The following is an 18,068-nucleotide window of genomic DNA, read 5'->3' on the forward strand; positions in this document are numbered from 1 at the left end:
ACTTGACTTTAATTTTGAATATTCGTAAAAAAAACAAAAAAAAAACAAAAAAAAAAAAAAATCATATGTAAAAGTATGGTTTATATAAACTTATCAAATGAACCCTGGATTAAGAGAAATGTGAAGAAATCATGTAGAAATCGTCCATTTCTGATTACATTTTGGACAATCAGTGCATCGATTTGAACAATAAAACAAAGAATAATTCCCAAATTTCAAACAAAAACATTCATCCCAGCTTTCAGAATCTCTAACAATGACGACCAGAAGCATTGAAGTGAATGAACAACACAATTTCTTCCTCAATATGAAAGTCATACTAGTTCTGTATAATGCTTAATATCCAAGACATCATATTTTGGTTTGAAGAATTTATTTACTTCGTCATATCGAATCAATATCAAAAAGTTCGGATTATGACAATGCTAAGATAACGTAAAAACTAGTTCAGATTTCTCGATACATGTACTATTTCATGTCTACGATACATTACGAGACAAAAAATACATTTAGCAAAATTAAATTCTTCATTAACTTTGGCTGGAAAAGTTCCTTGCTTTCAATGAAACTTCGTTTTGTGTTGGTGTCTTTCTCTCTAAATCTTCTGAAATGGAGAACACCCTGCAAAATCTTCAGTTCTTGACAGAGAGAAGTCAAAATTCAGAAGTAAAAACACCAAGCAAAGTTCACATCATCAAGGCTTTTTACTCCAAAGGGCATTTGTTTGAAGTCTGAGCAATACAAAACTCGTTATTCTCATCGTTGAATCTGTGCTTGAACGTCGAAGGAACAAATCTTTTCCAGGTTTTGTAATCGTAATGTGAGACAGAATCCGATTATCCTCTAGATTCATTCAAAATATATACAGTATAACTGTTGAAGATAAGTGAAAAACATGTAACATGTGTGATATGTTCATTTCCTTCTGAACTTCCTATAAAGAATGCCTACTAAAGCAGTGATCTGATGAAACAACACAATTCAATGACTGGCTGACAACTACACATCCGGAATCAGGAGCTACAGTATAATAACAGTAACTGAAAGCGACAAAACAGAACCATAACAATCGAAAGAAACAGGGGTGAATTGTGCAACGAAACAACAAGATGCACAGCAAGATAATGGTTGACAAAAGGTGTATGAATATTTAACCAAAACCTGAAAAAGCAATATAAACAGCAAGTGGGTGGACGAAAATCAATATCAGTTCAGATCCGATGTGTCTACGGACGGATATAGCTGTAATGGCACCGGGGGACTAACGCATCAGACATCTTTATCAAAAGATAGACACAGAAACTGGTGGCTCCATGAATATGCTAAACTTCAGATGATTGAAGCAAGGGACTTCTCAATGGTAGGTATAAACAGATCAAAGCACTGGAAAACTGCACATATTTTGGACTACAAACAAGAATGAAATGAAATACAAGAAGTAAACCAAGACTGACAGCTACCAATAAATAATTCACTCATACCAGCAGCCTACAATGTTATCAAGTCTTAGGAGACATTTAAGACACCAAATCTAAACAATTATTTTCGGAGCAGTTATCGGTTTTTTATGGACTCAAACCTTTCCTTTTTGTTCTTTGTTCTTGTGTAAATAAACAAGAATCAGAAAGCAAGAGCCAACAAGTTAAGTGTCCTACCAGGCTACCAAAGACCTTCATATAGATGAAGGGCGCTGCCAGAGCCTGAAGTAATTGGCTGTTTCATCAAGTGAAATTTCTCCTTAGCTGTCCTGTTTTCAGTCACTACAACCCATTAATGGAACAACTCGTGCAGTCGAAGTTCTGTGTGGACTATAGCCAACTTATCTCAGATTATGAACTTTGAACACCCTCCAATTTGTTTTAATGTACAACAACATCCATAAAAATAAGAATTAGGGTGAGAAACTGTGTCTGTGGATATGATGAGCTCCAGCCTGATAAAGAGTAAGGTGGTGTATGGCTTTGGCGTACAAGTCATGCAAGTCGGGATGAGCGAAAGCAAGACGAGCCATCCCCTTCATTGCATTCAAGGCATGAGCCTGCTCTAAAGCCTTGCTATTGCCTGCACTAAGTGCAAGATAACAGAGCAGCACTAGACCAGGCACTTGAGCCTGATCATTTTGTCTCAAAAGTTTCATTAGAGGAGGAACACCACCAAACCCGATAATCGACTTCGAATGTTCTATACAATTATAATTTTCAGGACAAGCAAACTTCCCTAATGCAATGACAGCCTCTATGGCCACATCCATATCGATATTCTTCATCTGCAAAACCAAAAGATTGATAATCCGTGATTCCTTTGCAGGAAAAATCCTGGCAAGGGAACCAATCGATTTAATAGCAGGAACTTGCAACATTGGATCATTATCATTTTGAATCATTCTCGAAAGTTGATCGAGAACCGCTTTTGGAGCCGGTGAAGTGATCTTAAAGGCAGCATGTCTAAAATCTGGCTTGGACTCTGCAACAGCTGTTACCTCCATAACTGTCATCAAGGAATTGTATTGCAATTCCCCTTCTTCATTCTCGATAATCTTCGCTAAGCACAACAACCCTTTTGTTTCTGTAATTTTTCGACTATTCGTTAAGCTTCCTTTAGAGAGTCTCCAAAGAGCCTCAGCACAATTCACTTTAAGCTGAAGCTTAACTTCAGAGCTCTCAACTTCTTTCTCCTTCCTCTGATTTGCCCCTCGGCTACTACCATCAGAATGTGAGGAAGACGAAGAAGAATTCAGTGAAATTTTCCCAGCGAGCTCCTTATTAATCTCAACTACAGAATGAAAACTGGGTTTCCCCAATTGAAGTTTAGGATCATCAAGAACCATATCAATCGATAAACAAGTAACCAAAGGTTTAGTTACGTTCTCTCTAGCAAACTCTTCTTGAGCAACATGGCTAAGTTCCGCCATTTTGGAAACCAATTTCGCCACAATAATCTGAACCCTCATGGAGGAATCATTAAGAACCTGAACAATAATCGGAACCCCAGGATTATTAACAATCGATTCAACCCTTTCGGGAATAGAAGCGACGTTGATAAGAACATTAGCAGCGGCGATTTGAGCATCAGGGGAGGAGTATTCCTTGAGTAATTTAAGCAACGGCGGAACCCCACCTTCTTCAACTACGATTTTTTTATTCCGCTCGTTCCCACGAGTGTGTAATGTCAATTGATTCGCAGCTTCAACCCGATTTCTAACCGAACCCATTTGGATTGTGGCGATATTGGGCCAAATATAGGCCAAAGTTGGGTCATTACTCGCAATCGGAGGCAGCCCAACAGTGCCGTCGGAATCAAAAATTGAAAGAAGCCATTTCATATCGCCAATGGAAGATTCCAGAAGACTTGAAACCTTACGAAAATCGGCGATGGTAGTCATAGAGAAAACTTGCCTTAGAAACCCACCATGGCGGCACTTGCTCACGAAGTTACAAGCACGTTCGAGATTCTTCGAGACATCAGCGACGATCCGGCGAATTGGGCGCTCGTACAACGGCTGTGTGGTCGTGGTGATTAGACGAACGGTGGCTTGAAGCATCCGGTAGATTTTATCGACTTGTTTGGCTAAGTCAACGCATTCTTGTCTCAAAGAAACTGCCTCTTGAGCCAATTTCAGAATCTTATCTGCTAATAGAATCGGAAGAGTGAACTCGTGAAGAATTGCTCCTTCTTCAGCTGCAGCAGCGGCGGCAGGAGGCGGAGCTGCGGCGGCCATTACCGTATAACAAAGAAAGAAACGAAATACAATCTGGGGTTCCAATCCCCTGTATTTTCAGAGCCAAAGTAGGTCTCTGTGAAGGTTTTTTGCAACTTTCTTTTGGAGAATTGAGAGTAAAGTCATGAGAATTAGAACAATTGGTGAAGTGGGTCAATGGAAATGTCTTTCTTTTGGTGTTTCTCTTATCTTTTTCTCTCACATTACAGAGTTGATTTCTTGACCTCGCCGTGTTGTTGGCATTTAGTGGAAAAAGTCATACCAAAAAAAGAGACTTTAGTTTAAAAGAAGACGGAAAGAAATTGCAGAGTTGACTGGTCAACTGTTTCCTGATAATGAGGCTTAACTTGAACTTGAAATGAAATCCAGATCGAGATCATCTTCATCAACTAATTCCTAAGAAAAATGATACCTTTATTGAGAATATATATATATATAAAAGAACAATACATCTGTCTCGTGATTGAGGAAGAGAATGTGTTCGTGGAGCTGAGGGTTATGATAGAAACACAGACATTCTTCGTGAAGAATCACCGCAGGGGCAGAGACAGAGAGGCACTGTCTCTGTGCTTCTTCCGTCACCCGCTTATCAAAATCATCTCAATCAAAAATTGTGTTGTTTACTTTCATACGAAAACATAATCGGTAAGTACTTTTTTTTTTTTTTTTAATAATTCAAATGCAATTGAATTGATGATCATCTCCAACCCTACATATCATTAATTACAAAGCACCCGTAAATAATAACAAATATAATCGAATAAGATCCATTTTTTAGATTATCATTGATAGATTACATTTCTAGTAAAAATGAACTTAGTTTATAAACACTTGATGTCGATTTAGTCTATCTATTTTTAAATTTATATCATTGTTTAAATTTAAATTTTAATAATATCAATTTGATAGATATACTAAATTATTATTTATTAAAGTTCAAGACTTAATGACTATAAATTTAAAAATATATAGACTAAACCATTACCGATTAAAGTAGAGGGACAACAAGTTGTAAACAACTTTATTCAATTCTTTTTGCAGAATCTTGAAATTGCTTTATCAGTTAGCAGTTGAATTATAAGATTAACTTTGTTATGAAGTTCGTGGAAAATAAAGTGATGATATTTCTTTTGTTTTTTGGTTTTTTTTTTTCAAATAATGAGTATCATATGTAATGCTTGAAGAAAATATGGGCATTTGAGTTTACAAATCATACCTCTAATTCAATGCACGAGAATCTCACTCATAAGTCATAAGATTCTGTTAATTAGACCAACATTGTACTTAAAAATAAGTGTTTCTTTTAAATTATTAGAAAAATGGAGAGATCTTTTGTTGTGTGAACACAATCTAACATGAGACTTGAGAGAGATATTCTCATAAACACAAAAACATCTGTCCTATTTTCCTAAATATGATCAAATTAACAGTTTTTTGCCCCTAATTTCTTAAATTACAATATTACTCTAATTAACTCAATTCTACTACCATCATATCCCAGTGCAGATTATAGCAATTCAAATCTTGTACACTAAAAACATAAATGAAAGGTATTTTGATATTCCAACAACTAAGTATCACATCTTCGTCGATATTATTAGGGGATGTTTGGTTATCAATATGAGTTGAGTTGAATTTGTATTATATACCATTTCATTATTTGACCTACTAATTTTGGGCGGGTGATCAATAACTAAGGAGAATTGGATTGAGTTGGTATTTTTTAACAACTCAATGTTTCACAACCAACTTTAAATGTTGGTGGGGTTGAGTTGAGTTGGTTATTTTACCAACTCACCCCAACTCTCCCTAATTCTTTCTCTCCAATATTTTTAATGGTTCCACTCATCGGTCTCTGTTAGCAATTACCGCTACCACACTCCGATGACATACTCCGATGACCACCTTTGGGTGACCAACTCCGAGCTCTGACAATCACCTCTGATGACAGTCCAATAACCAATTCCGACAACTACCTTGGTAAAAAAAACCTCTGACTTTCACATTCGCACGACCAACCTTGATGAAGAACTCTAGACTCCACCAACCACCTTCAACGACAACTTTAGCTACTAACTCCAACGATTATCTTCGTACAAGCAACTTCGACGAGCTCTGCCTACCATCTTCATGTGCCCAACTTCGACGACCACTGAAAATAATAAAACGATAACACTCTCACTCTCATCCATTTTTCCATGCATTTTCAATACTCTTCCAACTTCCTCAATTACTTTGTCGTTTCTCTCTCTCATGTTCTCTTCACATTTATTCTCCTTCTCACATCTTCTCTTTCTTTCGCCGTCTAGTTCATCTTTCTCATTTTCTCTATTTTCCCTTTTCTTTCTCAACTCCTACTTTCTCTTTTTTTATTTTCTTCCTGCAACTGTTCTTTTAGATTTAATTATTCTTCTTCTATTTCATTTTTTTCTTAGATCTAAAAAATATTACATACGACGTCATATTGTTGTTTCACTAAACAAAAGTTTAAAGATATATTTTAAACAACCTATCTTTTGATGTTTTCAAATATTACACAATTCTAATGAAATAGTGGAATCTGACTCAATTTTTTTTTTTAAAGATAGTTTGTATACTGATGCAATATAATAGTAGAAAAAATAGACATCACTATTTCTAAAATCATTTCACCTGTTTTAGGAAAAAATAAATTCATATTCCACAAATTGATATAATATTATATATAATATATATAATATATATATATATATATATAATATATATATATATATATATATATATTATATATATATATATATATATATATATATATATATCTAATAGTTGCTTTTTATGATTTAAATTGTAATATTTTGGTTTTTCTTAAGATTGACATTAAAGTCAATAGTTTCATTTGATGGTACTAATCCTTTCATTTTTTTTAAATTTTTACGATAATTAATAATTAAGTTGTGTTTTTAATGGAATAATCACTTCTATTTGAATATTTAAAAAATTGAATTCAAAATTTTGTGTTTTGTATATGAATACTTAGTAAAGAATTTGTTATGTTTTGAGAATAGAAAAGAATTGGAAGTTTTTTTTTTTTTTTATCTTAAAAAAGTTCGAAAATTATGTGTATAGTTGAAAATTAAAATCAACAATAGAAAAAAAAAAAAAACAAAACAAAATCAATTTCATTTACAAAAATAGCACTAAATACCCCAACTCAGCTCAACTCAATTTTGCATCCAAACATAGACAATAATTACCAAATCAACTCAACTCTGCACATCAAACACAGACAAATTAACTTTCCAAATAATAATTACCAACTCAATTCAACTCAACTTTTATCGTGCATCAAATGCTCCTTAAATGATTTGGTCAAGTTGAGTTGGTATATTTTACCAACTCGCCCCAACTCATCTCAAATCTCCCTTATTCAAATGGTTTCAATAACTTCATTCATAGGCTATCATCAATGACTACCACTGTCACACTCCGGAAACCAACTCTGACGACTACTTTGACACGGCCAACCCCGATGACAAACTCTAGGGTCCAACAACCTACTTCAACGACAATTTCAGCGACCAATTCTAATCATCACCTTCGCGCAACCAACTCCAATGACCAATTTCGAACTCCAATAACTACCTCCAACGACAACTCTGGTGCTAACTCCGACGACCACCTTCGTGCAACCACATCTAACTACACTTTCTAGACTCCGGTAACCACCTCTAACGATCAATATCCAGCTTCAACAACTACCTTTGACGACAACTCTGACGACCACCTCTAACTACAAACTCCAGCGAAAATCTTCAGTGATCAACTTTGACGACTACTTTCACATGATCAACTAGATTACTAATGCTGAGCTCCGATAACCACATTCAATAACAAATTGCGATGACTACTTCAATATCATCTTCATGCGTCCAACTTAGTGCTCGGAAAATCACCTCCAACTACAAATTGGCTCATTGTTGGCCATATCCTATTATTTATGAACATATAAATAAATCATTAATGAAAACCCTATTTTTTGTGCATGTTCAACTCATACGTTCCATGACTATTAAAATATGTTGTAAGATTGTTGATCATATAAATAATATTATTTGTCCACTTTAAGTACAATGTTTATATGTAGAAATTGTAAAATATATTTTTATTTAATTGAATTCACATATCAAATAAATGTTTAAGAATTTGGAAAAGTATGTATGCAATTGAATGGTGGAATAAAAAGTTAAGGAAAAGCAAACAAAAACAAAGACAACAAAAATTAAAAATTAAAAAAAGACCATAAAATGGATATTTGTTTTTAAAAACTTTTTCTAACAAAAATTAACCAAAAAACATGGAGATTTATCCTCTAAATTTGGAGAAATTGAAAGTAGGAACATTGTGACATTACGTTGGCTTCCAAAATGCTGAGATAGATTAAACTAAAAAAAAAGAATGACAAAGGAAAAATACATAGCAAAAATAGGAAGAAAAAGAAAAAAAATAAGAAAATGATAAAGATGAAACTCATGGAGGAGAAAAAATAGGAATAAATTTTGAAAGAAAGTCAAACTTTAAAAAATAAAATAAGATAATTGCAATTCATATATAATTTTTTAAAAAAAATTGAATTATTGAATAAAAAAGTTTTAAAACAAAAAATAATAATCATAAAAATAAAATAGGAAGAGTTCAAAAAATTGCATAAGATATTCTTGACATATGAACTTTCCACTCCAAACATAGACATAAACTCAGACAAAAAAAACTCTAAACCTCAAACACAGACATACGAACTCTATAGATATATGAACTCTATAAATATATAAACTCTAAACATCACATCTCAACTCAACCATCCGAACAACTTTTTTTTTTTTTTTTTTTTGGGCAAAGGAGGACCAAGAATCCCAAGCTTTTGGTTTTGATACTGACATGTCAAATAGCAGAAGTCGGCAAGTTGAATAAGATTCCAAATTAGGGGTTGACGATGTCCATTAGCAGTAATTATGATGTCAATTTCTCATCTGCCTGTTTGTGAGAATGTGAGAGCTACAGCAGCATTTCAACATTCTAATTCCCAACCTTTGCTTCAAGCTGATTGATAGACCCAAACTCAGGCATACTCCAGCCACCCTAATCTGCGATGACCCACTACCAGGCATGGCCATGACTGTTGGTCTAGAAACTCAGGGGATTGGGTTTTGAAATTAGATAAATATGTATTGCTGGTCGATTCAATCTTGTCAAATCTCAAATCCAACTAGAGATGTCTACCAAGAAAGGCAGTCCCCGTTCCCTATATCATTCTCTACTAATACTAATAATAACATAACATTAAAGAGACATTTGGAGAATGAGTTAATTATTATAGTCCTAAATTATTATGATTGAGTTATAATAGTTTGTGCTTCGATATAGATTATTTTAGTTTAAATTATAATAGTATGTATTTAAGATGTAAACTATTTTAATGTGAAAATGAAGGAAATAGTAAATAAGGTAACAAAAAAAGGTTTTAAAATACTGTTGACTAATTGGAAGTTTTAATATTATTTACTCAAGAGATAGTTATTATAGTCTTAAAAAACTTTAAATACTCCTTCAAATGTCCCCTAAATAATTAAAATGAAAAAAAGAGTTTGGTGAAACAAAACAAGGAATGCATTTCCAATCCCTCTAAAGAAAAAATGGACATCTCTAAGAACAAGAAATTGTATTTAAAGATTTAGATTCATTGATAACCAAAACCGCCAAACCAAAATCTTGTTATCAGACACTTTCATTGACCAAACACAAGTTCTCATTAAGTTATATTCATATTATATGAATTTATCATTTCGACCTTAGAATTTAGAATGATGGACTATATATAATCTCTCTAATCTTAAAGGCTAATCTAATATTTATCAAATATTAATGTGATTCTGAATTTCAAAACAGAAACCTTCTAATTTTTTCTTGCAGCCCCTAAACCAAGCTATGATGAACTCAGCAATAAAATAGATTTCATGATATAGAAATTTATATCGTTCTGATAGATTTTTCCTCCAAAATAATTCCTCAAATGATTGAGAGGACAGAAATGAAGAATGTTCGTCCTAATTTGTTTGGAGGGCTGAAGAAAAAATACTACAAGGTGGAGTTCGGATTGGGGTTTATAATACTTGCAGCTAGAGATTTGGTGCAGATAGAAATATGGTTCAAACCATATTACAGAACATCAGCATAGTGCAGCTTTTGAAAGGAAGATGGACTTTAAGAAGTAGCTGGCGAACAGAAATTAATCATTCTATACACAAGACGAACGTCAAACCGCATCTTTGCAGCCCTAATGAGTATATTAGAGCTTTTCGAATCAGCAGCAATGAATAGTTTACAAAGGAGGTAGCATCCTAAATTAATTCAACTAGTTCCAAATCCCACAAGTTTGAGGTTGAAAATGAAGTATATCATGTAAATAATACCAGTAAAACGCAGAGCACAGCTAATATTAGAATGAGAATCTGCTCACAGCAACATTCTCTTTGATCTTCCATGGAGACGTAGCATTCTAGACATTTAGCGACTTTAATAACGATATAGAAAGCCCACAAAACTAGCGAGATTAACAATGTATAACATTCAAGAGAGATGATAATTCAAGAAACACATTCAAAATCTTGACTGAGTTCAAAGTAAAAACAGAAACACAAAGTTTGATAACATTAATCCAATACTTCGAATAACACCACAAGAAATATCAAAACTAATTTGGAAACAAAATCATAAACTAAAAGTTACCCAATAAACCTAAGCCGTAAGGACAACCGCACCACCATTCTCTTTGATTTTCTTCTCTGCAATTTTTGAGATGAGCTTGGCTTTCACAACGACAGGCTGGTTCTCAGGCAAAACCCCTTTGCCCAACACTTTGAAATACCCAAACTGGGTTACATCAATCAAAGGGACATTATCCTTAGTAGCCTTGTCCTTAACTTCCTGAGGGACGAGGGACCAGAGCTTGTCGACGTTTACAATGGGACAATAGAATTTGTTACGGAGCTTATGGAAGTACCTCATACCAACTTTACCGAAGTAACCGGGATGGTATTTGTCGAAGAGGATTCTGTGGTGGTGCATACCTCCGGCATTACCACGACCACCAGGATGCTTACGGTGCTTGCCGATACGACCATGGCCGGCGCTCACGTGACCGCGCTTCTTTCTGTTCTTCTTGAAGCGGGTCGTCATTTCGTCGGCGAGTGGAAGAGAATTAGGTTTTCAGAGTTGCAGGGAGCGGCGAGCGCAAGGAAGTCCGAATTAGGGTTTGGATGAACTTTATAGGACTCAGAACGGAGGCTGACCCTTCAGGTTTTGGGCTTTTTCGTTTGTCTTGGCTGAAAGCCCATGAGATTATCACAACTCGGCCCAAGCCCACATGTTCGAACTTATTATTATTTTGAACCAGTGAATCTGTGGTATGTTCAGAATAATATAAATTTAAAAAATCACTACATAAACACTTTTTTTCTAAGCACTACATAGCACATTATTTTATCCGTGCGTTTAGCCTTTTGATTTTGAGTGGTTAACCTGATATAAGACATGAGTCAAAAGTTCAAATCCTCTCCCCTATAAATACTATTTTAAAGTTTTAAAAATGTGTTTAAATTTGAATTTTGGATTACGTTACAAATAAATATTTTCATACTTGTACTTGGAGTATTAAGATTTGTATATAAAACTATATTTAAAATAGTCGTCTTCTCTTCATCATACAACTACCCTAAAATACTAAATATATTCGATTAGTAAAAAGCAAATGGAGTGAAAATACACTAACAATAATTTTTAACACAAAATAGCCGTTAAATCGTGCATAGATCAATTGACAATAATATTAATATGTATTAGTAACTATAAGATATGTCGTTCGACTTTGCCCTATTGTACTAAAAAAGATAAATAAGTAGCCCATTCAAGTATAATTCTTCTCATGAAGGCATTAGTAACTGCATTTAACTTTCAATGTCATAATGGTAACATCGTATTAAAAATAAAATGAAAAAAAGGGACTGGAAATGAACCAAAAGGAGCGTTGTTAAGTTATATTCATCCATCAAAGTAACATCGGCTCAAGAGGCACATAAATTTGAAACTATAAGGGTAAAAATTCAACGATTACAGAAACTCTGGCTTTCCAAAGTGACAGATTTACAGTAAACAAAAACCCCCAAAAAATTGCAAATTGAGGATTCTAAAGAGTAAAGACAGGAAAGGAAACAAAGATGCAGAGTAGTTTTATCCAGTTTCCTGCTCAAATTCTTCAGCCTCAGATTCCTCAGCATTGTCGGCATCATCATCTTCTGCCTCTATGTCTTCCTTATCATTGTCAGCAATCATTTTGCCAATGACCACCTGGTTGCTGTTTGTCTTCCTGATTTCATTGCACTGCCATGATATTAATATACACAAGTGAGAAAGAGCTTACAAAATTGTAAATTTGCAATAGTTCACATGGAAAATTGCGTTGCTTGTTAGTTGAGTTCCTCCAACTCGAGGTCAGAATCCAATTGAATTAATGAAAGAGTAAGAACAGAAGCCCCCTCTCTTCTTCCTTCTAAGCCTTTAAGAGGGTAGTTGAATGAAGGCATTAATCAACACCACACTTATCACAGGAGGATAGAAGCTCTGTTGAAACTGCTATCCTCTGATGGACAAAAAATGACAGCAACAAATCGTTAGTCAGAAAATAGAACCTGCAAAACAGAAATTCGTTACATGATTTCGCTCTCTTTAAGACGTTTCGCGGCTCTGTCCAAGTGTGCAAGCAGTTCTACGAAATTGTCACATCATCCCCAGGATAAAACAGCCCAAAATAGATAAAACAGTCTCAGTCGGAGTTGCATTATGACCGATTGGAAACTCACACCTTTCAGACTAACTTGCTTAGAAACTAAATAAAGAAGAGTTCGAGGGAGAAAATGGAGGAATGAGTTGTGTTGAAATGCAAAAAGGCTTAGTGCCTTTTATAGGCGTAGAGGCTAGCAGAAAACAATGCAAAAACCGCACAACCAATGAACGTGCAGCCGCACAAAGCACGCGGAGCCGCTGAACGTGTAGGCCGCAGAAAACTTGACCAGCGCCACCTACTCGCGACATGTGTTGGAGGTGTTGAATGAAGATTTAAAAGATAATAAAGTTTTGGAGCCTGACCAGACGAACGGCAGCGGCGATGGCACCGCATGTGGGATGTCCACCATACCCACATTTGCTTATCTCCTCACTCCCACTAAAATATGGATACCCCTTGGGGCCCAAACCCACAACTCAAGGTGGGAGTATAAGGAGATTCCACTTCCCAAACTAAGCAACGTGGGATTCTCAAAATGCTTTTTTTTTTTTTCTTCATTTAACACTTAAAATTTTCACTAACAATCCCTCACTTGAAAATTTAAGAACATAAGAAAAGCATTTTTTTTTCATTGAGCAATATCAATCTGTAAAGTATTGTGCATAAGCAAAGGTGTCTTACGACTTGAACCTTTACGTAGTATAGACGATTCAGAAAATACTAAAGTAACTCTTGGTTTTGAACTCTATCTCTAACAACATCTCACACACAACATTACTAGGTCGTAGTTCAAAAGCCCGTGCTTTAAGACCTGACACGTGTATCCCGGTTTAGTGAATGCTTTAGAGAGTTTGCTTAAAAACTCCATAGGAAACGGCCCCCACTTCCACATTCATATAAGTGAGTCTATCAAGAATACTCCTTAAGCTAGGTACCTCACTTAACATCAAGTATAGATCTCATTAAGAACTAAGTTTAACCTTTCTTACGCTTCAGGATATCATACTCAAACTCTAGGTCATAGAAAGGGAACTCTGTGTTCATTTTAGCATGATTCACTTTAACACTTGTGATCAGTTATTATCCATTAAACCTATTTCTTGAGATCTCTAGTCTACGAGATGGGTTTTTCTTACAATGATTCATCTCTCTATAGGCATGAGTCTCATCCTTTCTGAGGTTTTGAAGACCTTCTCTCTGGCCAATCTTTTCATCCAAGAATCTGCCAAGTTTTCATCAGTCCATATATGATCCACTCTAATTGCACCAGTAGTGAGGTAATGGTACTATACTTACGACGTATTTATTGTCTCTTTCCATTGTAATAACGGTTCTGAATTTTTTCGCTTGTTGTAGTACTATCACAATTGATCAATATGGATGGTACCGATTTTTCCATAGGGGAATCTCTGATAGTAGACTTCTAAGCCAGTCTGCTTCTTCACTAATTGTTGCTAGTGCTATAATTTCTGACTCCATCGTCGATTGGGCTAAAATAGTATGTTTCTTGGACTTCCAAGAGACAACTCTGCCTGCTATATTAAAGACATAGCCACTTGTAGTCTTTGAATCATCCGAGAGGGAGTTCCAGTCAGCATCGTTGAACCCTTCCAGGACAACGAGAAATTTCTGATAATGTAGTCCTAAGTTTTGGGTTTTCTTTAAGTATCTCATTACCCTTTCTATAGCATGTCAATGCTCTATACTAGGTTTACTTGTAAACCAACAAAGTAATCCTAGAGCATAAGCTATATCAGACCTAGTGCAGTCAGCAGCGTACCTGAGACTGCCTATGATGCTCGTATACTCAGTTTGATTAACACTGTCACCAGTATTTTTGAACAACTTAACACTAGGGTCATAAGGAGTACATGTTGGTTTACATTAAAAGTAAATATATTTCTTTAGAATCTTTTCTACATAGTGAGATTCATCTAAAGAAATTCCCTTTTCAGACCTAGTCACTTTTATGCCTAAGATTACACTCGCTTCTCCCAAGTCTTTCATAACAAAGTTTGCACTCAACATAGATTTTACATCATTTATGACATGCAAGTTCGACCCAAATATGAACAATTAGTATATGCATTTGTCACTTTCATTAACCTTGAAACCTTTAGATAAGATTAGCTTATCAAAAATTTTCATGTCATTGCTTAGGAGCTTGTTTTAGATCATAAAGAGATTTATCTAGCTTACAGACCTTATTCTCTTGACCATGGACTATAAAGCCCTCAGGTGGTTCCATATAAATCTCTTCTTCGAGTTCACTGTTTAGGAAAACGATCTTTACATCCATCTGATGTACTACGAGGTTATTTAGGACACCTAGACAAAACAGTACACGGATTGAGGTAATTCTAGTGACCCAAAGAAGTCTATGTTTTCTCTTTGTCTAAAGCTCTTTGCTACTAACCTGGCTTTAAATTTGTCAACTCTTCCATCAGGTCTAAGCTTCTTCCTTAAGATCCATTTGCAACCTATTGCTTTGCAACCAGAGAGTCGGTCTACCAAATGCCAAGTCCTATTTGACTCAAGAGAGTCCGTTTCATCACTTATAACTTAGTGCCATAAGTTGGCATTTACATAGGGCAGGGCTTCTTTTAGGTCTTTACGATCTTCTTCTACATTATAGGTCTGGAAGTCATCCCAAAATCTTTGACAGTTCTAGTTTTTTTGCTTCTTCTAGGTTATGGGTCGGCTTCTTTCTGTAGAGGTAGGATTTCTAACTAGGGTTGGACTACTAGATCCCAAACCTCCACTATTTCTCGATTTAAAGGGAAATCTATTCTCAAAGAAGTCAGCATCATTTGATTTAATGATCACTTGGTTTACTAGGTCTAACCTATAAGCTTTACTATTTATGGCATAACCTATAAAGACACACCCATAGGCTCTACAAGCAAGCATTCTTCTTTTAGGGTATGGAATTCTTACAAAGGCTAGACACACCAAGTTCTAAAATATGATAAGTTTGGTTTTTTATTCTTGAGGATTTCGTAAGGTGAAATTGTATTTTTAGATTTAAGTATCCTATTTAGGACATATCACACTGTACAGATGATTTCACCCCACCAATAAGACGCGGCTCCTGAACTGAGTAAAATAGCAACTACTAGCTCAACTAAAGTTCTATTTTTCCTTTCGGTGCTTTTCCGTTCATTTCAGGAGAGTAAGGTGCAATCTTTTCGTGTATTATTCCATGTGAGTTAAAGAACTCATTAAAGTTGTCTGAGTTGTACTCAGTTCCCCTATCACTACGAAGTCTTTTAACCTTTCTGTTAAGCTGATTTTTTTACTTCAGTTACAAACAATTTGAAAGCATCAAACGCATCACTTTTGTTTTTCAGCAAATATACAAAGGTAAAATCAGAGCAATCATCAATAAAAGTAATAAAATATCTTTTACTGTTCCTAATCAAGATGACATCATATTCACATAAGTCGGAATGAATTAAATATAGAGGCTCAGATTCCCTAAGTACAGATTTATGCGGAGTTTTAGTTATTTTAGTCTGACTACAAAACTCACATTTATCAAATTCATTCATGGATAACTTAGATATCATTTCCAGCCTAATCATGTTACTAATTAATCTCTTATTAACAAGACAAAGTCTAGCATTTCAAACATTCAAAGAACACAACATATAAATAGAAGATTTCATTTTATTTACGTCTAGGTTTAATTTGAACATGCCCTCAGTTGCATAGCCCTTCTCTATTAATACAATATTCTTAGTAAGGATATATAAATCTGCCCCTATAAGTTGAGTAAATCCGACCTTATTGAGGAAATAGCCCAAGACCAAGTTCTTTCTTATCTCCGAAGTGTGCAGGATGTCACAATCGCTCTTTCGGAAGCTTCTCTTAGCGATTGTGCGGCACTTGTTCCCGCTCACGAACAAGCCAGCCAACTCGATTACGGACTGCCGATGGCACACCGAGTGCCTCTTGCAACCTCCACTTTACGCTTAATAAACTATTTACCTTAATTTAAGACAGCTCTTTTTTTAATTGGTACAGGGGATGGAATTCCTACTTGAACATAAAGTCATACCAGTGCCCCTCGCCAAATGCTTAGTCATTACCGGATCTACACCCGACCGTAGTCCAAGCCAGTATCAAGCGGTCAAATGGAGTGAGAATGATCTCAGCTCTCCAATTGAAGAGGGGCCCGGCCCACGACGAACCCACGTTCATGACCATCCCAGTAGAATCGGTTGAGTCCACTGAAGAGGAGATCCCCCAAGACGATCTATTTGTCTTGGAAGAGTATCGGGACGTCAGGCTGAGAAGCTTGCCCAAGTCCTTACCCCACGAAGGGGATTGACCATGAGGTCGAGTTGTTGCCAGGGGCAAAGCCGCCTGCCAGGAAGGCATATCAGATGGCCCGTTGGCTGGGCGTCGAAAACAGTCAGACGAGCTGTTAGGTATGGCTCAGCTTAGCTTCAATATCCAGCAGAGTTCCGCGATCGGAAAGGCGGCCCTCGAAGTGTGCGACAGACAGCCACTCAGGCACACACTTGGTGGACCACCCTTATGCAGGCAAAAGTCCTCAGACCACATAACTTCACTAAAAAAGTGAGCAAAAACCCTTGAGATAGCTCGCGCCTACCTAGAAAGAGCATCAAGGAGAGTGAAGAAATGGGCTGGTAAGAAGCAGAGGGCCCTTGAGTTTCAAGCTGGGGACAAGGTTCCTGATCAAGCTACGACGCGGACAGTTTCAGTTCCGAGGCCAGAGAGACCAACGGCTAGTAAGGAAATATGAAGGTCCAGTGGAGGTAATTGAGAAGGTCGGGAGAACCTCATATAGGGTTCAGTTACCCTCATGGATGGAAGATTCATTCTGTCATCGGTGTGAACCTCCTGAAGCCCTATCATCCCGAACCCGAGGATGGACAGGCGGAACATGCTAAGGCGCCCATCAGTCACGATGAAGAGTTTTGCTGAGAAAGAAGTTGCACAAATCTTGGGTAAACGTACGCGCCGTAGTGGAAGACCCAGACGAGAACTGACAGAGTTCTTGGTGAAATGGAAGGATCTCCCCGATGAAGAGATCAGTTGGGAGCGGGCCGAAGACTTGAAGATGCAGCTCCGGCCATCGCAGGTTTTGAACAAGGTCGGTTGACGGGGACGTCAACCAATTAAGTGGGGGAGAATGTAACGGTCATGCTTGTCCAGGGCCTGTTGCCCATGGCCGCATGCCCAATCCAACCTCCTTCTAGCATATTTTCATGTCCTGTATTGTATATAGTTTAGTTAGCTTGCTTTCTTTACATTTTCATTGTAAGTGACCACTCGCCCTTTTGCATATGCAAGGGCGCCAGTTGCTTTTGTTCAGAATGCACTATATGGGGATAAGACTAACCATCATTTCCTCATACCCGGAGTAGTACTCTATAAAGCCGTTGTTGTTGCTTATTGCTTTCTAGTCTACTACAATCTTTCTTTCTTTATTCACACTCACAAATCTTCTTACGAAAACCTTTTCTCCAAACCCGTTTTCTAAAACCGTTTTCCCTAAAACTTGAC

The 18,068-nt window shown here is 36.3% G+C and overlaps 3 protein-coding genes across 3 annotated transcripts in view; all 3 read right to left on the minus strand.

Annotated features, from left to right (window-relative positions):
* Positions 1 to 356: 356 nt before the first annotated feature.
* On the minus strand, positions 357 to 4,085 carry LOC120082952 (ARM REPEAT PROTEIN INTERACTING WITH ABF2-like). Its single transcript, XM_039038392.1, has one exon. The coding sequence runs from the start codon at positions 3,716 to 3,718 to the stop codon at positions 1,892 to 1,894; it is 1,827 nt and encodes a 608-aa protein (XP_038894320.1). The 5' UTR covers positions 3,719 to 4,085; the 3' UTR covers positions 357 to 1,891.
* A 6,216-nt stretch (positions 4,086 to 10,301) lies between these two features.
* Positions 10,302 to 11,001, minus strand: LOC120082502 (60S ribosomal protein L27a-3). The gene has a single exon (XM_039037698.1). The coding sequence runs from the start codon at positions 10,928 to 10,930 to the stop codon at positions 10,490 to 10,492; it is 441 nt and encodes a 146-aa protein (XP_038893626.1). The 5' UTR covers positions 10,931 to 11,001; the 3' UTR covers positions 10,302 to 10,489.
* Positions 11,002 to 11,755: 754 nt separating this feature from the next.
* The window catches only part of LOC120083062, a 12,585-nt gene continuing 6,272 nt past the window's right edge, over positions 11,756 to 18,068 (minus strand). Inside the window, exon 2 of the mRNA XM_039038588.1 lies at positions 11,756 to 12,130. Coding sequence (XP_038894516.1) covers positions 11,981 to 12,130 — 150 coding nt within the window. The 3' untranslated portion in view covers positions 11,756 to 11,980. The remainder of the gene's footprint in view (positions 12,131 to 18,068) is intronic.

This window comes from Benincasa hispida, chromosome 8 (genome assembly GCF_009727055.1).
Source record: "Benincasa hispida cultivar B227 chromosome 8, ASM972705v1, whole genome shotgun sequence".
Taxonomy (NCBI): domain Eukaryota; kingdom Viridiplantae; phylum Streptophyta; class Magnoliopsida; order Cucurbitales; family Cucurbitaceae; genus Benincasa; species Benincasa hispida.

Coding starts and splice junctions, on each gene's coding strand:
- LOC120082952 (XM_039038392.1), bottom strand. CDS start 3,718: ATGGCCGCCGCAGCTCCGCCTCCTGCCGCCGCTGCTGCAGCTGAAGAA.
- LOC120082502 (XM_039037698.1), bottom strand. CDS start 10,930: ATGACGACCCGCTTCAAGAAGAACAGAAAGAAGCGCGGTCACGTGAGC.